We start from the raw sequence: 16,613 nt of genomic DNA on the forward strand, positions 1-16,613 counted from the left end.
TCCTGCAACCAAAGAAAAGGGTGACTGCGGGATGTTGCCGATTTTGAAATAAGGGTGCACTTCTAAAACAGAGTTGAGCTTATTTTGTACATTACTCTTGTCCATTGGCTCCTTCTAGTGGCCTTCCCCGGGTGCTACAACTACCTACCTCCTTACCTAAACCCCCCTTACCTATTCAAAGTTCTCAAGGAACTTCATTTAGCCATGTGTCCAGACACCAAAACAGCAGACAAACTTGTCCAAACTCAGCAACAGCTTTCAGGAGGACATGCACAGAAAGATAGACCTCGGTCTTCTAAGCATTTCCCATGAAGTTTCTTTGCCTTCAACTTTTCAAGCTTCTTGTATGCCAGAGAAAAACTGTTTTGCAGAACATGGTGAGATCCTGTGGAGGACAAGTACAAGAAGTCCAGTGCAAGCAAATGGTGCAGGGAGAGTTGTTACTCATGGCAATTGCTGGCAGTGTTTTGCTTGGCCCTCCTAGTTTGATGCAGTTAAGTCTCCAATTCAGAACACCAGATTGAGAGAACAAAGAACATGATAGCTTCTGTTATCTCCCTAAAATTGTTGTTCTCCTATAAAGCTATGAGAGAATTTTATAGGTGCTCCTATACAGTTGAACCCTCCTTTTCAGTGCCTCCAACATGAATCTTTTTTTTTTTTTTAAACTTGAGATCTTTAGGCAATTATTCCAAGCAGGCTCCAACACCTTAACATGCCACATAGAAAAGATAAGAGCAATATCCTGCTATTTGTTTATTCCAGCATATACTTTAGAAATAATAAGGGACATCTTGTACTTTAAATTCTTTCCGAGCTTGCCCTTGCTTCTGCCAACACACAGCTAGTGACAGCTCTCTTCCTGTCTGGTAGCAGTGGTAGCTGGAAATGGTGAACTGAAGACTAAAACTAGATGTATGCAATGAGTTCAAAACAGAAAGAGCTAACTACTGGTAACTTAGACAGTCTGACTGAGCCTGTCCAAAAGCACAGGGCTTCACTGTTCTTCCTCAATATGCCTATTCATGTTTGATTTCAATCAAAAGCATTCAACTTAACTATCCACTCTCCCCTACCACCTGCATTCCAAAATGAGATTTGCTACTCTCTGCTGCATGGTTTTGTGCATTGCATTGGTTTGCACTGCTCTAGAACTGAAAATACTGAAGTTTTAGTAAATGCACACCACTTAAGTAGCTAAAGGACAGTCTGCCCCCAGCTGGTGATACACAAGGACTCACTTTTGTTACATTTAAAATACTAAGACCCAATTTAATTGATCCCTTTGCAGACTAACACTATGCATAAGCTACAGTGCTGTAGGTAAATGGTCTACCTGAAGATTTTTCACCACCCTCCATACATTGAATACACATACCACTGATCACACAGAAAATACTTTCACATTTCAAACTAAGTTACAGCATACCTTGTGTTTTATTAGCACAAGAGCATAATTACCTGTATAAGCTATTCGTTGTCAGCTGTGTTAGCTGCCACCTTCTCAAAGAACTAGCTGACAGAGGGACACACTTGTTTTAATTACTGCATTTAAAGTTTACCTAAGCAACAGAGGAGGGTGTCCATTTACAACCCAAGCACTCTGCAGTGTATTAAAATAAATTCATAAACCCTCTTGCCTTAAGGTAAGGGTGAAAGATCTTACCATATTTGTCAAGATGTACATTGGATTTCAAGGTTCATCTGGTCTGTCTAGTTTCTAAAGTGTGCCTGTAGTTTCCACCCTTTTGTGACCAACACAGTAAACTGAAATATTGAAAGAAGAAACACTATAGGAAATTAAGATCAGATTGTAGCTGAGTCAGAGCAATATGCTCTGTCAGATAACAGCTATCTGTGTCTGTACCTGCACAGAATTCTATCTAGTATGTATTAGAAACTATCTCCGTAACAGAAGAACCACTTAATAGGCAGCCTGGTATGAAGATTACCATCTTCAGTATACGAGAGAGCTTGGTATCTGCATACCTCTGTTTTTAATCACTTCATTCTTTACATATCAGCAAAGAACGATAAAATTCTGGAGAACAAAGTTTTGTACAAACCTGAGCACAGCACATCCACCTTCTAAAAATGCTCCAAGGAGAACACCTGAGCTGCAACAGCACATTTCAGATACTGAATTATTCTAACAGTGTCTATGCCAAACACGAGTTACAACAGTCATGAAAAACAAATCAAACTAAAGAAGTAATCTCATTACATACCAATAAAGGACAGTTATGAAAGAACTGAAGAAACAGGCCATTACCTTGTTTATAACCACTTAAATTTTATTTTACAGTATATTTGTGACCTTTTATGTTACTATAACCAAAGATCAGGGTTGTTTACAAATATAATGGCTGCCATTTGATGTAAACAATTAAAAAGTGTCTCTAAATATTAAAATTTTACATCATGATTTTGTTTTATTAAATTGAATTACTCTTTGTGCCATCAGGTATTAGTGGAGAGGAACTAATTTAAGCAAAAATAGTTTTCAGAAGTTAGATGTAGAAACTGAGAAGCCTGAATAAGATTTCAAAAGAGCACTCCCCCCCATCACTGTAAAAACGAAGAAAGCAAATTCTTTCACTGAAGTTGCAACGATGAGTCAGCCAAGTCCATTTTTATTAAGGCTTCTTTACATATTATTGAATCCCATCATGCCTTTCATATTCCCAGCAGCACCTTGTTGAAATTGTCTCATCATTGACTGCAATCCTGCCATGCCACCTGCAGATAAGAAATGAGAGCATGGATGTGTTCATTAACTCTGAAGCACAGCTTTTCTTCCTTCTGAGGCCTCGTTACAGCATACACTATTCCAATAACATACAAATGCAAAAGCCCGAGACTATCAAGCCAGGTTTAAATGGCTATCGAAAATGGACAACTGAGTGAGTAACCACAGAAAGGTCTGCAAAACACCAGGCTTAAAGTAGGTTTTAAGATGACCTGTGCGTTAAGATCTAGACAAAAGACAAAGCTTTAAGGGATTGACCATTATCAATTAGATAGGTTGCAGTATGGGAACCTTTACTTAAAGCTGCTCTTGTCAAATTTAGTTATTTGAGGCAAAGCTTAGAAGAGAAGGGAAATTTAGGAATAGATTTGCTTTACCACAGTCATGCCTCAAGTCATCACTTCACTATTTCATCAGACACCCCTCCAATTGCTCATTTCAGGAGCTGAATCCAAGTGAAGAGACTAGATTAAGCACTAGTAAGTGCAAGGCATTCATAACATATGGACTAAACTTTCCGATTCTTGTTAGGAAACCTAGAAATACTTAATACTGATACATAATGCACTCATTCTTACATCACCTTCCTCACTTCTATATTTCAAATGCTCCACTGTAACTGGTAGTCCCCTCGTGAAGCTGTAAAACAACACATACCCATATGATGAAGAACTCTTGGATCCATCATCTTTGCCATCTGTTGGTTCAGTTTGGCCAGCTGAGATGGGTTTACATTCTTTGACATATCACCGCCTAAAAAAATTGAAAGAAACAATTGTAAGAAAGTGGATTAATATATGGAGCTAAAAATAAGATAAATCAGAATTTTACCTCCTAATTCTAGATTCAAATCCATTCGAGTCCATGATCAAAAGTTACCACAATAGCCACTTAAAAGTATTTAAGGATCAACAGTCCCTGCACCCCATGTAACGGACTGAAGTGTCAGTATTGTAGACTTCATTACGACATTGATAAAGCCAAAAATACAGTAGTTTTCACTGCTAAGTTACACAATCATGAAGAACAGTGCAGGTCTTACCAGTTACATAAAAGAGCTTTCAAACATCATAAAAATGAGTGAACTACCAACTGACTTTCTCTTCTCCCAATACCTAACCTGCATTTTTACATTTCCCCTGCGTTCACACATCAAGTGACCTCCCCACTGAGTTAGTTTATGTTTTACTTTTTTTACCTTTGAAAAGCCCTTTGATGCCTCCCATCTTTTTCACCATCTGTGCAAACTTAGTGTATTGGGTCAAAAGCTCCTGAACATCTCTGGTAGAAACACCTGAACCTCTTGCTACTCTTTGTATTCTTCCTGGCTGCTTGCTGAAAACTTTGGCACCATCTGTACTGTCAAGTTCTGCAATTACAGTGTGGGAAAAAAAAATAATCCATACAGTTACTGACACTAAAATCTGTTACAGCTGGTAGCAAACTTGTTCTCCTTATTGTTGAGAATTTAGTTTTGAGCCAGAGAACAAAAAAAATAGTTTTACAAGTGACAATGCAGAATTTCACATAAATAATTGAGATGTAATATTCCAGGAAGTAGTACTAAAAAGCTGTTATGTTCATATGTTAATTACCATGACAGAAAAAAATTGCCTGAATAAATTATGCTGTCAGCATACTTGGTCTTAAGCCATATTAATGGGTTTAGTACAAGGCTAAGAGCATACTTCTCCCGCAACACTTATGGGTGGATTAGAAACCACACACCTTGAATTCCAGAGACCAGGCTATGTCACCAAGTAAATTCAAGGGTGATTAGGAAAACAGGCAGCAGTGACAGATTAAAGATGAATATAACTTTTTCATTTGCAAGTATAGTGTTAATAATTTAAGAAGCACAGTTACGGTGTGGAAAAAAAACATGAATTTCCAACAGAACGCTTCAAAAGCCCACCTATTCTACAAAAGCTAGAGAAGCAACAGGCAATTATCAAGGTATCTCTCTAAATACTTAAGACTTATTCAGAAAGTTTGAGACACATGTACTCTTTGTCACTTCTAAGAGTGATAAATGCTGCTCCTCATTTTCTGTCATTAGATGCTGTCCAACTAGTTTCCAAAAAGATCTCTAAATAATCTTGTTCAACAATGGGGGAAAGAAACTGGGTGAAGTTTGTTTTACCTTGGTCATTCATACTGTCCATTATAGTCATCAGTTTCTTTAGCCTTGCCATTGATTCCTGTTCATTGCCTTTACTCATGAAGTCAGTTCCAAAACCAGGGATCATACCCTTGTTTTAAAAATAGAAAACAAGCTGTATCAGAATAGGTAAAGCTAACTTTAATTAAGCAGCCAGAAATATGGACAGCAAGTTTTAGTTCAGCATTCACGTATCACAGTAGGCACATCATTTCACCTTTTTGAAAAAACAAAGCACAGACTCTAGCACCTGTTTCAATGAAGAGTTCTGAGTTTACAGCAGAAGTTTGTCAAATATAAATGAAAATCTGATAAAATAAAATTATTTTGGAGATAACTAACCAAGATCTGACTGAATGGTCCCATTTTCATGATGTTTTGGAATTGTTCATACATATCTCTTAACGTAAATTGACCTGAAGTACAACAACAACAAAAAAAAAATTAGCAAAAGTCACACCAGCATTTTGGTCTTACTGTCCTTTCTCAATTATTTTTCTTTATATTTACAAGGTAAATACTATACTGCATAGGTAAGTAGATAAGCAAACCTCTTCTCCGCTATTAACACAGCTAAACCATTTTAGATGGCACAAACTTAAGAGTTAAGCTAGTTGTTCTGCAGTTACAGACAGTTACACAGTCTGACAGACTTATCACTTGTAAAACATAACTCAATTTACTTGCCTGCCACATTTATAAGAATAACCATTCTTCACACGAAACAAATTACTTGTCTCTACATACAATGCAAGTTAACCCAGTAGTCTACCTCCCTGAGGGAACCCGTCATGGTAATACACCAGCTATTCAGGACTTGGGAATAACTTACCATGTTTGAGCTTTTCTATGAGTGCTTCATTATCATCCAACTTTAACTCGTTTACTTTATCTATCAATCCTTCAATATCACCCATACCTGGGGAAAAACAAAGCTCCAAAGTTGGCATTAAAAAAATAATTACACTTTGACTTTCTATTATCCAATTCAAAGTGTCTTTTAAGTACAGTTGTATGCAGTACATACCAAGAAGTTTGCTGATGAAAGGTTGTGTTTTAAAGGGTTCGAAGTCATCTATGTGTTCACCAGTTCCAATAAAAATAATAGGACTCTTTGTGGCAGCAACTCTGCAGTAGAATACATTTTATGAGATAGCCTCTCAGAAACTACCTATCTTTTGTACCACCTGTTAACATAATCAGCTAGGCATCATCAACACAATGCATCCTTTCTGAGGATCCTCAAGCTATTAATGCAAAAACATCCAGCATTTGGGATGGGTAGCTGGAAGTAGCTGACAAGATGTTTCTCTAATTAGTATTTTGTAAAATACAAACTCTGCTTTGAAGAATCATCAACATAAATAGACATTGCTTGTTTTCATTGCTGAGTTTAAGAGACTTGACATGAAAGGAAGAAAAATAAATCATCTCCATTTTATCCTAATATTTGGAGGTCAGGTGAGACAAGCATTCATTACTTTCTCTTCAAGGTACCTCCTACAACAGACAGCAACTTTCAACACAGAAAAAAAGCTTAGACATAAGAAAAATCAGAACCTTTTCACCAATCACTGGCACTAGCTTTTAGATGAATTTCCAGTCTACAGAAGGTACAGAACCAACACAGCAGACTTAATGCGTATAAGCACATGACAACTGGAACATGCTTTCAGTATTGTCATTTTGCTCTTTAGATTTCCATCACTACACTATAAATAACAGCAAAATACATATGGCAGTTTAAGAACCCTTAACACTTAAGATCAAAGCCAGACAGTGATTAACTAAATTGGTGTCAGTCCTAACTTTGACTGTTTTGACAAATCATCTCAGCTCCATACAAGCTATATCATTGAAACGCAGCTGAAGATTAGTCTGACATGCCATCATATAAGGCTGAAGATAAAATTAACATTTTCTAGTGAAGAGTCTGTCAAGATACAGTGCACAGGAAGTCCAATAAGAATGGAATTTGGACAAGTATGACTGCAGACTTATTTTTTACCAAATTGTTAGATACTGGCAATCCAGAAGTTTGATTTTCATCACAGTTTTAAGGCCAATAGATATGACTAGCTAGTTTTTCTCCTTTTGGAAAAAATCTTGGGCATTAAATGAAAAGCAATAGATAGGGCTTACCTGGAAGTTTTAAGTCCAAATTTGTACTTTTGGTAAAAACTCCTGCTGTGCAAGATGCAATAAATATAATGGCTTGATGCTATTCTCAGAAGTCTGACATGTGACAATAAACACTACTGTATTGGAAGTACCTCATAATATCTGATTCTGACTGACATTAAATATCAATGGGTGATCTTATGCACCAGAAGTAAGGTAAGAACATAACTGTTACTGACTTAAGTCTCAGATTCCGTGCAGTGTGACACTGACACTTTCACAGGACAGGTTTCAGAGACAAACATATTTCACTGTTGTCCACACATGGCTAGATGTGGGACACTATTCTATGACAATACTTACGCACTAAGAGCTCCACCTCCTTTTGCATGTCCATCAAGCTTAGTGACAATAACAGAGGCTACATCTACTTTATCTTTGAAAGCTTTAGCTTGAGCTTCACAAGCTTGGCCAATAGAAGCATCCATCACATAAACAATGTTATCTGGTTGCTAGGAGAAAAGAGACAAAATAATTATTTCCTGCTTTCTTAAACAGCATTTGTGCATTATGTTCAGTAGAACTTACTACAGTAACAGTAAGTATGTAAAGGCTGTGCAGTTTAAAACAAAAGGGCAACAACTGTTTTATGAACAGTATTGTCTAAGGACCATTTGAAAACTCTGATGCTGTATTACTACGCGAAATACTTGTCTACAACACAGACTATTAAAATTTAATGAGTTTCCAGTTATTACTTATGTTTTGAGTGATTTTAGCCAGTATCTGAGTCAATAAACTAATTAGTATCTACAAGCAATGGCTAACAATATCTTCCATTTGTTTTTACATTAAGAGCTTTAAGACATTCATTCCTCTGAAAGTAAGTTAGCCCTCCGCAGTTACGTGGGAAGTGTCATGTTGTCATGCAAGACCACAAAAATCAAAAAATTAGCCAGACTTTTTAAACTTATACAGGAAACACCAGCTTCATTTACACATCACAACTGTTGAAAGTTATCCAATCATCTTCTCCATTTCAGGGCAATTACTGGCAACAATCACAGAAAAAGTAGTAGACAAAGCTACAGGAAACCAGATCAGACTCGTTCTTTTGTCTAGTTTCTCAGTGCAAAGATCCTGAAAAGGAAGATTTAAAAGCAGGAACAGTAGTCTAGTTAGTGTGCAAGCACCCTTGAATTACAGATACAAGAATTAAAACTGACACAGAACTATCAAGCACTGATCATTCAGCCCTTGTTTATTCATATCCATTTGTAATTTCTACTATATCCCAGGAGTTAATGTGCTGATGCATTCCAGAGGAACAAAATCCACACAGAACACTAGGAGATAAACATAAATGAATTGTAGTCAAATTACTATAACAGAAGTGATTGTATTTTTTGAAACTACTCACTATGGCATTAGCAACTTGTAACATTTCTTCAAACAAAGAGTCTTCCTGTTTGTGACGCCCACTTGTATCAACAATGATTATTTCAAAGTTTTCATTCTTAAATTTCTCAACACCTTCTGAGGCAATAATTACAGGATCCATTTCTGTATAACTGATCACAAAGAGAAACATATATATATCTGCAATTCTTTGTTCCCAAAGAAACTAATTCAAACTTTCATTACTTGACTGTAAACTTGTTAATTGTAAGTCTACCTGGATTTCAAGAGGGACTTCCTCTTAACGTCAAGCAAAAATTGACTACAAACATGCCTTCCTAAGCCATTTGCCATTGCTATTCAGTGAACTGAGGCACAAAGGACTGTTCATCTCACCTGAAGACTGCACTAAGTTCTACTAGCCTTTCTCTGAAATGAGATTTAACTGAGCACCTAGACAGTACACCTCCAGTGAAGCTTAGGGGAAAGTTATTTACTACTTTTACAAAGCTATTTACATCCACTGCTGCCCCTACTTGATAAAAATTAAGGGTCCAAAAGTCATATCCTTTCATCTGTAAAGATACTTCCTGAAAAGCTGGATGTGTCTGGTAAAGGCCTATAAACTGTCATACACCGAGAAAACACTCAGGAATTATCCCCTGATCACTTCTTACACTATCCCTACCTGCTACTACTAGCAGACAATATACTGAAGTAAGCACAATTTTCATCTGATCAAAGCAAATACTATAATAAAATCTAAGTAATTAGGCAACACTGAGTGGGGCTTAGTGCGAGATGTTCAATAAGGAACAATAGATTCTTGAAGTTGAATCATGCTCAAACTGATTCTGAAAGACGCTTACCTCCCATAAAAGGGAATTCTTGCTTTTGTGGCGTTCTGCTTTAACTGGTCAAAAGCACCTGTAAGACAGATATAGTCAGGGGACTATTTAAAAAAATCTGGAATTATTAGAGATAAAGAACCATATTATTAAAGACTATTACCTGCTCTGTATGTGTCTGCACATATTAAACATGTCTTCCAACCTTTCCTCTGATAGAAGTATGCTAACTGTGAAAAGAAATCCAAAATAACTAGTTACACCAAAATCCCACTAGAAGGCATGACAGTGTATAACAGCTTATAAATCACTGAAGCACATTCAGAGGACAAAAAGCCAAGCCAGCCTTCCTAAAACTGAGACCACTTAGTGACACTGTGGAAGTATCAAATGTTAGCATCTCTGTTATTTAGAAAAGTGTGTTATGTTATTAATGGTGAGACAAAAACAGCTGCTTGATTCTGCTTCCGATTTCCATTTCCTGAGCTAGGAATGACTACAAATAATTCCAGTTCCCATTTTACTAATTCCTGAATTCTGCTTACTGTTAATACTGCAGATAAGACTAGCTTTTAGAAACTACCCAAAGCAGTAATGACTTCAGTATCAAGTAGTGCCATGGCTATAACTCATACAGCTCTTTGTTTCTGTACTTCTAGAGGAACAAAAATATTTCCATTGCAAGAACTTCCACAGGAACAAAGAGATGTCCATTGCAAGGATGTTTTTAAAGCAACAGACGGAATCCTTACTTTCTTGTAACGCTTAGCTTCACTGGTACAATGTACATTCACAGAACATTTGATTGACCAGAGAAACTTCCAAAAAATATAGTTTGCCTACAGAAGCACTAGGAAAGTCTTACAAAATCAGAGCAGTGATATATTCAGTATAGCCTATGTGTGACTCTCAGAAGCAGATGACTAAAAAAAAAACCAAAGATGCATCAATCTTTCCACAGCACAATTTTTCTTCCCAAGAACCATCATGAATAGGTTAAGTGTTGGTTCAGAGCATTCTTTTTTAGCCTTAAAAATACAAATCCAAATTTTCTCAATGAATTTGAGACTAGAACATGTTTCACACCACCCACTCATACTTCATTGAGATATCCAACACGGGCCAAATGCCACTGGCTCCCCTAAATAGGTAATGGAATGAGATAGGTTCCATTCATAGTAGGGCCAGCTGTGACAGGACAAGGGGTAATGGTTTTAAACTAAACCAGGGTAGGTTTAGACTAGATATAAGGAAGAAATTCTTTACAATGAGGGTGGTGAAACACTGGAACGGGTTGCCCAGAGAGGTAGTGGAGGCCCCATCCCTGGACACTGGAACGGGTTGCCCAGAGAGGTAGTGGAGGCCCCATCACTGGAAACATTCACAGCCAGGTTGGACGGGGCTCTGAGCAACCTGATCTAGTTAGCGGTGTCCCTGCTCCTGCGGGGGGGTTGGACTAGATGACCTCTAGGGGTCCCTTCCAACCCAAAACATTCTATGATTCTATGAAAACAAGGAATAGAAAGAATCTTTGGTATTCATACATAGTATAGTTTCATCAAGAGTTTAGTTTAAAAAAAAATCTTGAAGGAAGTCCTACAAGCCAAAAGAATAGGACATTCATCTCATCTCAGAAACCACTCCACAAAAAATATCTCTATATTGCAATCAGTTAGTACTTTCCTACTACTAGAGACAGCACAGATCACAAGCAAATCCTACCAAAGGAATTCAGTGACCACCCCCCAAGAAAAAACCCACACAAACAGATCCAGGGCAAGTTACCTTTGAACAGGTTGTTGTTTTACCACTTCCTTGCAAACCAACAAACATTATAATATTCTGTTTTCCTTTGGTGGGTGTCCATGCTTTGACTCCAGGATCTACAAGCTACAGAACAACGCACAATATATGTTGCAGAACTGAATTTCAGAAGCACAGAGTCAGTGTCACAGTCATGCTAGCTACCTGGCCTTATATTCAATGGGGCAAGCCAATTTTTGCATATTCTAGCTTAACTTGGCTTAGACACTTGCTGATTTACAGTGAACAACAGCCCATACAAGATCTCTATACTGTATATAGCATTACACATAATAACTAACAGTAACAGCATTCATTTCTTTCCAATACCAAGCACCAAAGTCAGGGTGGCCTGTATATACAGCACAAGTTTAACAACCTACACAGAAACATAACCTCCACCCCGCCATCACTGCTCAAGGATGGACCTCTTCTGGTGAGAACCCTACAGTACAGAAGACTTTTTGAATGAGCAGAAGGTACATACATTCTAAAGAGCCATCATATGGGTAGGCACAGACTACAGAAGAACAAAAGACTATACTGTTAACCAGCAAGAGGACAGAATACAGATACCCAGGTGCTGGTTTGCCCAAGCAGGCAGGTTAAACAGAAAAGTTGCCATGAATTGCTGGGTTGTTACTTAACACTTTTTCAAAGGCTTACAAGTAGTTTGAACAAATCTCATTTGGGTAGCAAAATCTGTTTCTGGGACAACCAAAGACAGTCCAGAAGCTGATAGTACTTTACCCTTATTTTGTCTATAAATTTCAATGGAAGAGTAAGAACAGATGGACTTGAAGCTTAAATTGAGATGCCCAGGAAGTAGCTTCACTCGGAAGAATACTAGCATTTGCAGTAAATAGCCCTACAACAGAAACGTAACTGCAGGTACCAGAAAATAACTTTAAAGCTTGGCTTGCTATTGTACTGCTTCCACAGTCCAGGCTGTACAAGAAAAGTGATGTAATACAAAATTTTGAAGTCCTACCTTAACAAGTTCCTTGAAGACAGCATGCTGAATCATTTTTCTTTTGTTAAGGCCAGACGCCATTTCTTCAAGGTCAATTGCAGACCTGAGTTTAGGAAACCATGAAACACTAGTATAACTTAAAGCATCACTTTAACATCGTAATAAACGAAGTCTCTGCAACTGGAACAGCACTCTGATTTGCCTTAAGTTTTCAGACAGGACATATTTAAGAAGAGACATGCATTGGAGATATTACTTCTGTATGCAGGACAAAACCAGGTTTCTGATATACTTGCATCTTTCAGACTTGCATGTACTTGAATTACACATCTGAAAATAGCCAAGGTAAGAGTACTGGTCATATACACAGATCTATTTATATCCAGCACAGAACGTGTGAAGATGAGGTGTCTAGGAAGTAACAAAGAACTTGTTTATCATACCACTCAACTGATGACAGCAACAGTTTTTTGGAACAAGTCTACAACAGCAGTAACTTGCTAAACTTGACAAAGATTCTTTAGATGGAATTGGCTAGACATTTAGTTCAAACTGTATTTTCCTGTTAAAGGTAAACTGTGTACGTCTAAGAAAACCATATAAAGATGGAAGTTAGTTATTCTGTGACCTCAAATCACAACTTCTGCAAACATTAGAAGTTAAACGCATTTTGATTATTTCACTTACTTGACATTTTCTCTGAGTTGCTTCACAAGTTTAATATTAACATCAGCTTCCAGTAATGCCGTACATACTTCTTTTAACATAGCATTTAAAACCTTTGGAGTATAAAGGAAAAATGGTTTTATAATACACCATATTGACAAGGCCAGTATTACTTAAAATATGAATGTGGAAGTGTATTTATGATATAACCAAGGCTTTTACAAATTAAATGCATGCAGTCCTATCATTACATTGACTGCCACATTAAAGAAGTCTATGCATTTGTTCCTATGTAAATACATTTTAAATTTGAAAAGGTAATACTGGAAAAGAAGGGTCTGCAACTTGTAATACACACACTGTAACAAAGTAACAGACAACACTTCCTATTGCACTAGGGGCCATGGCAGCTCAAACCATAGCAAGACTTCCTAAACTTCCCAGCGGGTACTCCTCAGCTGCAGCAGAAAGCCACAGAAAAACCTCTTAATGCAACACAGTCTCTGTAAATAAAAGTAGTCCTTAAATGCAAAATGGATGCACAGCTATCTGCATTGTCAGCAGAAACTAGGCTGCTGCTCTGAGGTATGCCCTTCAGGCAAACAGGTGCCTCAGTCAGGAACCCAGCTTAGCAGTTCTAAGACTTTTGAGAGTGAAAAGTCTTGAACAAAAAGAATTCTTGAAAGTAACACCTGCACAAATGACCTCATTTACACAGCTTGAGGTCTTGCAGGAGAAAAGTTTTACTACTGAAATAAATTAATTGGGCTGTATTTGATTCAGTTAAGGACTTGTCTCCCAGCTGACGATCTGTTAAAACCTTTCCTCTATGCACAAGTTCCAACCCTTGATAAACCTACTTTTTAGTTACTTTAAGCCGCCTGCCTGCCTACCTGAGAAGAGTTTCTAGCAATTTATTTACTCAGAGGCACTTCTAAACCACCACATCAGTTAGTTTTCCATCTTACTTTTCAATCCACATAACAGAAAATATTTGTAATTTCACATTCTTAATTAAAAAATGTCAGAGTATGCCAAGGCAAACAGCTTCCAGAACGACACACTGTATTGGCTTGAATATACAAGCAGCAAACATAACATAATCCTCACATTTCACACAGCAAAGTTTACATTGAAAGCTATTTGTTCTTCCACACTTCAGCTTCTAGCAGCCTAGTACACATCTCCATAGTCTGGCTGCACACACACACAGAGCACCCTATGTTATCTCACAGCTTACCTTCCACCCAAACTTAGGCACGTATTGCCTCCTCCGGTGTTCACCTCCCCAGAACACTGATCTCTAAGTACAGCCACCACCAGGCTCAAGGACCATGGGACCCACTATGCCTGAAGTGATTATACATGTCTAAATCTGGTTCTAAATTTTGGCAGTACTATCAGGGAGTTAAAACCTCTAGCTAGAAATTTTACTTGAAGGAAGAAAAGAGCTTCGAGATAACATCAACCTACACCAGCCTTTGAGAACTTCTCAGAACTTTGCATTCCAAACATTAGTGCCATCACATAGGCATACTACATACCTCTTCATTGATAATTGTAGCATTGCTCAGTGAGCGTAATGCTGAAGTTATTTTTCTTCCAAGATCTGCTAGAACCATTTTGGCGGCTTCAAGTACAACTCAGAAGAATCTGGAAAACAATTAAAAATTAAGTTCAAAACTAGCTGAAGCTATGCCTTCGCGAACCAATTATTCCAGTATCTTTTGGGTTAAGAAACCTGCTTTGCATTCCAGAAAGCACACAAGTTTTACTTTTTTTAGAGTTATTTTTAGCAAACATTAGCCTGAAGTTAATTTTAGGCTATCCTGATGGCCTACTTAATAATAGAGATACCACAGTGTGATCAGGAAGCATTTCAATGTCTGGAATATTTGTGCATTCAATTCACCATGAAAAAACAGTCCATACAGACATCCAAAAGGAATGCTAACTGCTTTTGACCTTCTTATCAGCAACACGCAGAATAAAATAAAGCAGAATAGCCTAGAAGCTCTGCATCTTGCAAAGACAGTATGATCAGGAGCAAAATATTTTGCTAGCAAAACTGAACATTATTAATCTGTTCCATTTCATCTACGTTACACTAAATAAAATAATTTCACATTTTGGTAACCCTACAAGCATACTTCCATTTTATTAATTAAAATTCACATTGTATTTTTTAACATTTTTATTGGAAAACCAGACTATTTTTGTTCACTACAGGCACAAATCTTGCATATAAGGCTAAAGCATACTGCAACTTTAGTTAGGAAACCATAAAAACTAAATTTCTGGAGGGTATGTATAATCTAGTCAACATGCTAAACCATTCCACCTCCCATACAAGGTGGCAAGATATTCAGGAGAACACACGGCCAAAACAGCAACCTAAAATTCTGAAAAAAGGCAAACCAGAATTTGTCTTAACAGCAAAAAAAGTTGCAACATGATAGTCACTGCTGAAATAGACCACTGCAGATTCTTCTTGTTTATCTTCCAGTTTCATGGTTGTTTTCTTGTACCCAACTGAAACTACTCCTTTGCTGGTAGCTGAATTCAGAATCTCACATTTGAGTTCCTCCTTTCAGATCTGAAAGCAAACTTTCCAATAATGACAGTCTCCGTAATCAAAGTAGCTGATAGTGTTCAAGATTTTCTGGACTGCCCCCCACTCTCAAATGGGTAGAGAAGAAAACAGACAAGAAAGGCTGGTCCACATAGTAAGATGAAGTATCTCCAAGTACGGAAAGTTAATTATGTCCTAATAAACAAATGTTTCCACTGCAGAACTCCAAAAGCTTCTTGCAACAGCCTTACAACAGAATAATGCAAATACTGTGCTAAGGGATGAGTTTAAGAATTTTAGTATCAGCTGCTTTCTCTAGCATGTTCAAGATTTATAAGCCATCAGAATTGCTAAGGAATGGCACATAGAGAACTTAATGCATCTTTTCACAAAGAGTCCATCCAAGTTGTGAACAACACTACAGACAAAAAGACACATAAGCTGTCTTAGCAGGTAGCCCACTTGGGTTGGCAGGTAGCCAGAAGGACATTAGCAGTGACCACACTGCAGAATGCGTATATGCTGCGTTCAGAGCATTTGTAGTTGTGGAAGAGCTTTTTAGCTTTGCTGCAGCACTCTGCAAATGCACTGAACAGGCTTAAATCTGGCAGGGCCCCAGAGTAAACAAGCCAGGCTGTATCAAGCAGGCCTCGTGCTCAGCAAGGCCAGGAGCTCTACAGAGCCTGAGCTGCCTTCAGGAGAAGCAGCCTGGGCACCTCTGCGCTGAGCTTCCAGGTCATCATTCTACTGCACAGGCTCCCAATCCCGCTTCACTTGCCGCTGAAAGGCAGGCACTTCAGGAATAAAGGAGCAGCAGAGGCAGTGGGGTTTTTTTTAAACTGTAGCAAAGCAGCAGTGAAACAACTCTGAAAAGCCAGACCGCCTGTCCCTGCCTAGCCATCTAGTATAAATTGATAACCAAAATGTGTCCAGCTAAACTAGTAGTACTCTAACATGCAGAATTTTTAAAAGGTAACAGCTTTAACAGGTAACAGCTGTTTGAATGGCTGTTTTAAAAGAGAACAGTTGTTTAAAAGATAATAAACAAAAGGAATGCTTACTTAAAGTCTATACAATAGTTATACTAAATACATACATACACGGGTTAAGATCCGCTGAAAGTTTAATACTACACCTGGAAAAAAGGCTGAATCACAGGTGGAAATAGCTTGAGCTACTGCAGAGACACCTAACCCCAACTTACTAGTTTCCACCTTCTAACATCATCGGGCAAGAAGGCCCCCCAGAGCCGCAGCAGAGGCCGGCTACCCTGCTTATGGCCTTTTCGTGGGGTGCAGGCACAGCCTCGGATGCGTACCCGG

At 38.0% G+C, this 16,613-nt stretch overlaps 1 protein-coding gene across 1 annotated transcript; it reads right to left on the reverse strand.

Moving 5' to 3' along the window:
• Positions 1–2,294: 2,294 nt before the first annotated feature.
• Positions 2,295–14,788, reverse strand: SRP54 (signal recognition particle 54). The gene is made up of 15 exons (XM_009646691.2): positions 14,264–14,788; positions 12,741–12,832; positions 12,072–12,156; positions 11,063–11,167; positions 9,441–9,507; positions 9,299–9,356; positions 8,452–8,602; positions 7,395–7,543; positions 5,938–6,038; positions 5,743–5,829; positions 5,253–5,326; positions 4,893–5,001; positions 3,948–4,118; positions 3,407–3,502; positions 2,295–2,739 (listed from the first exon to the last, which is right to left on the reverse strand). Exons 1-15 carry the CDS (start codon positions 14,339–14,341, stop codon positions 2,648–2,650), a joined length of 1,515 nt encoding a protein of 504 aa, XP_009644986.1. The 5' UTR covers positions 14,342–14,788; the 3' UTR covers positions 2,295–2,647.
• Positions 14,789–16,613: the final 1,825 nt, after the last annotated feature.

Source organism: Egretta garzetta, unplaced genomic scaffold (genome assembly GCF_000687185.1).
Source record: "Egretta garzetta isolate BGI_Z169 unplaced genomic scaffold, ASM68718v1 scaffold79, whole genome shotgun sequence".
Lineage (NCBI taxonomy): Eukaryota > Metazoa > Chordata > Aves > Pelecaniformes > Ardeidae > Egretta > Egretta garzetta.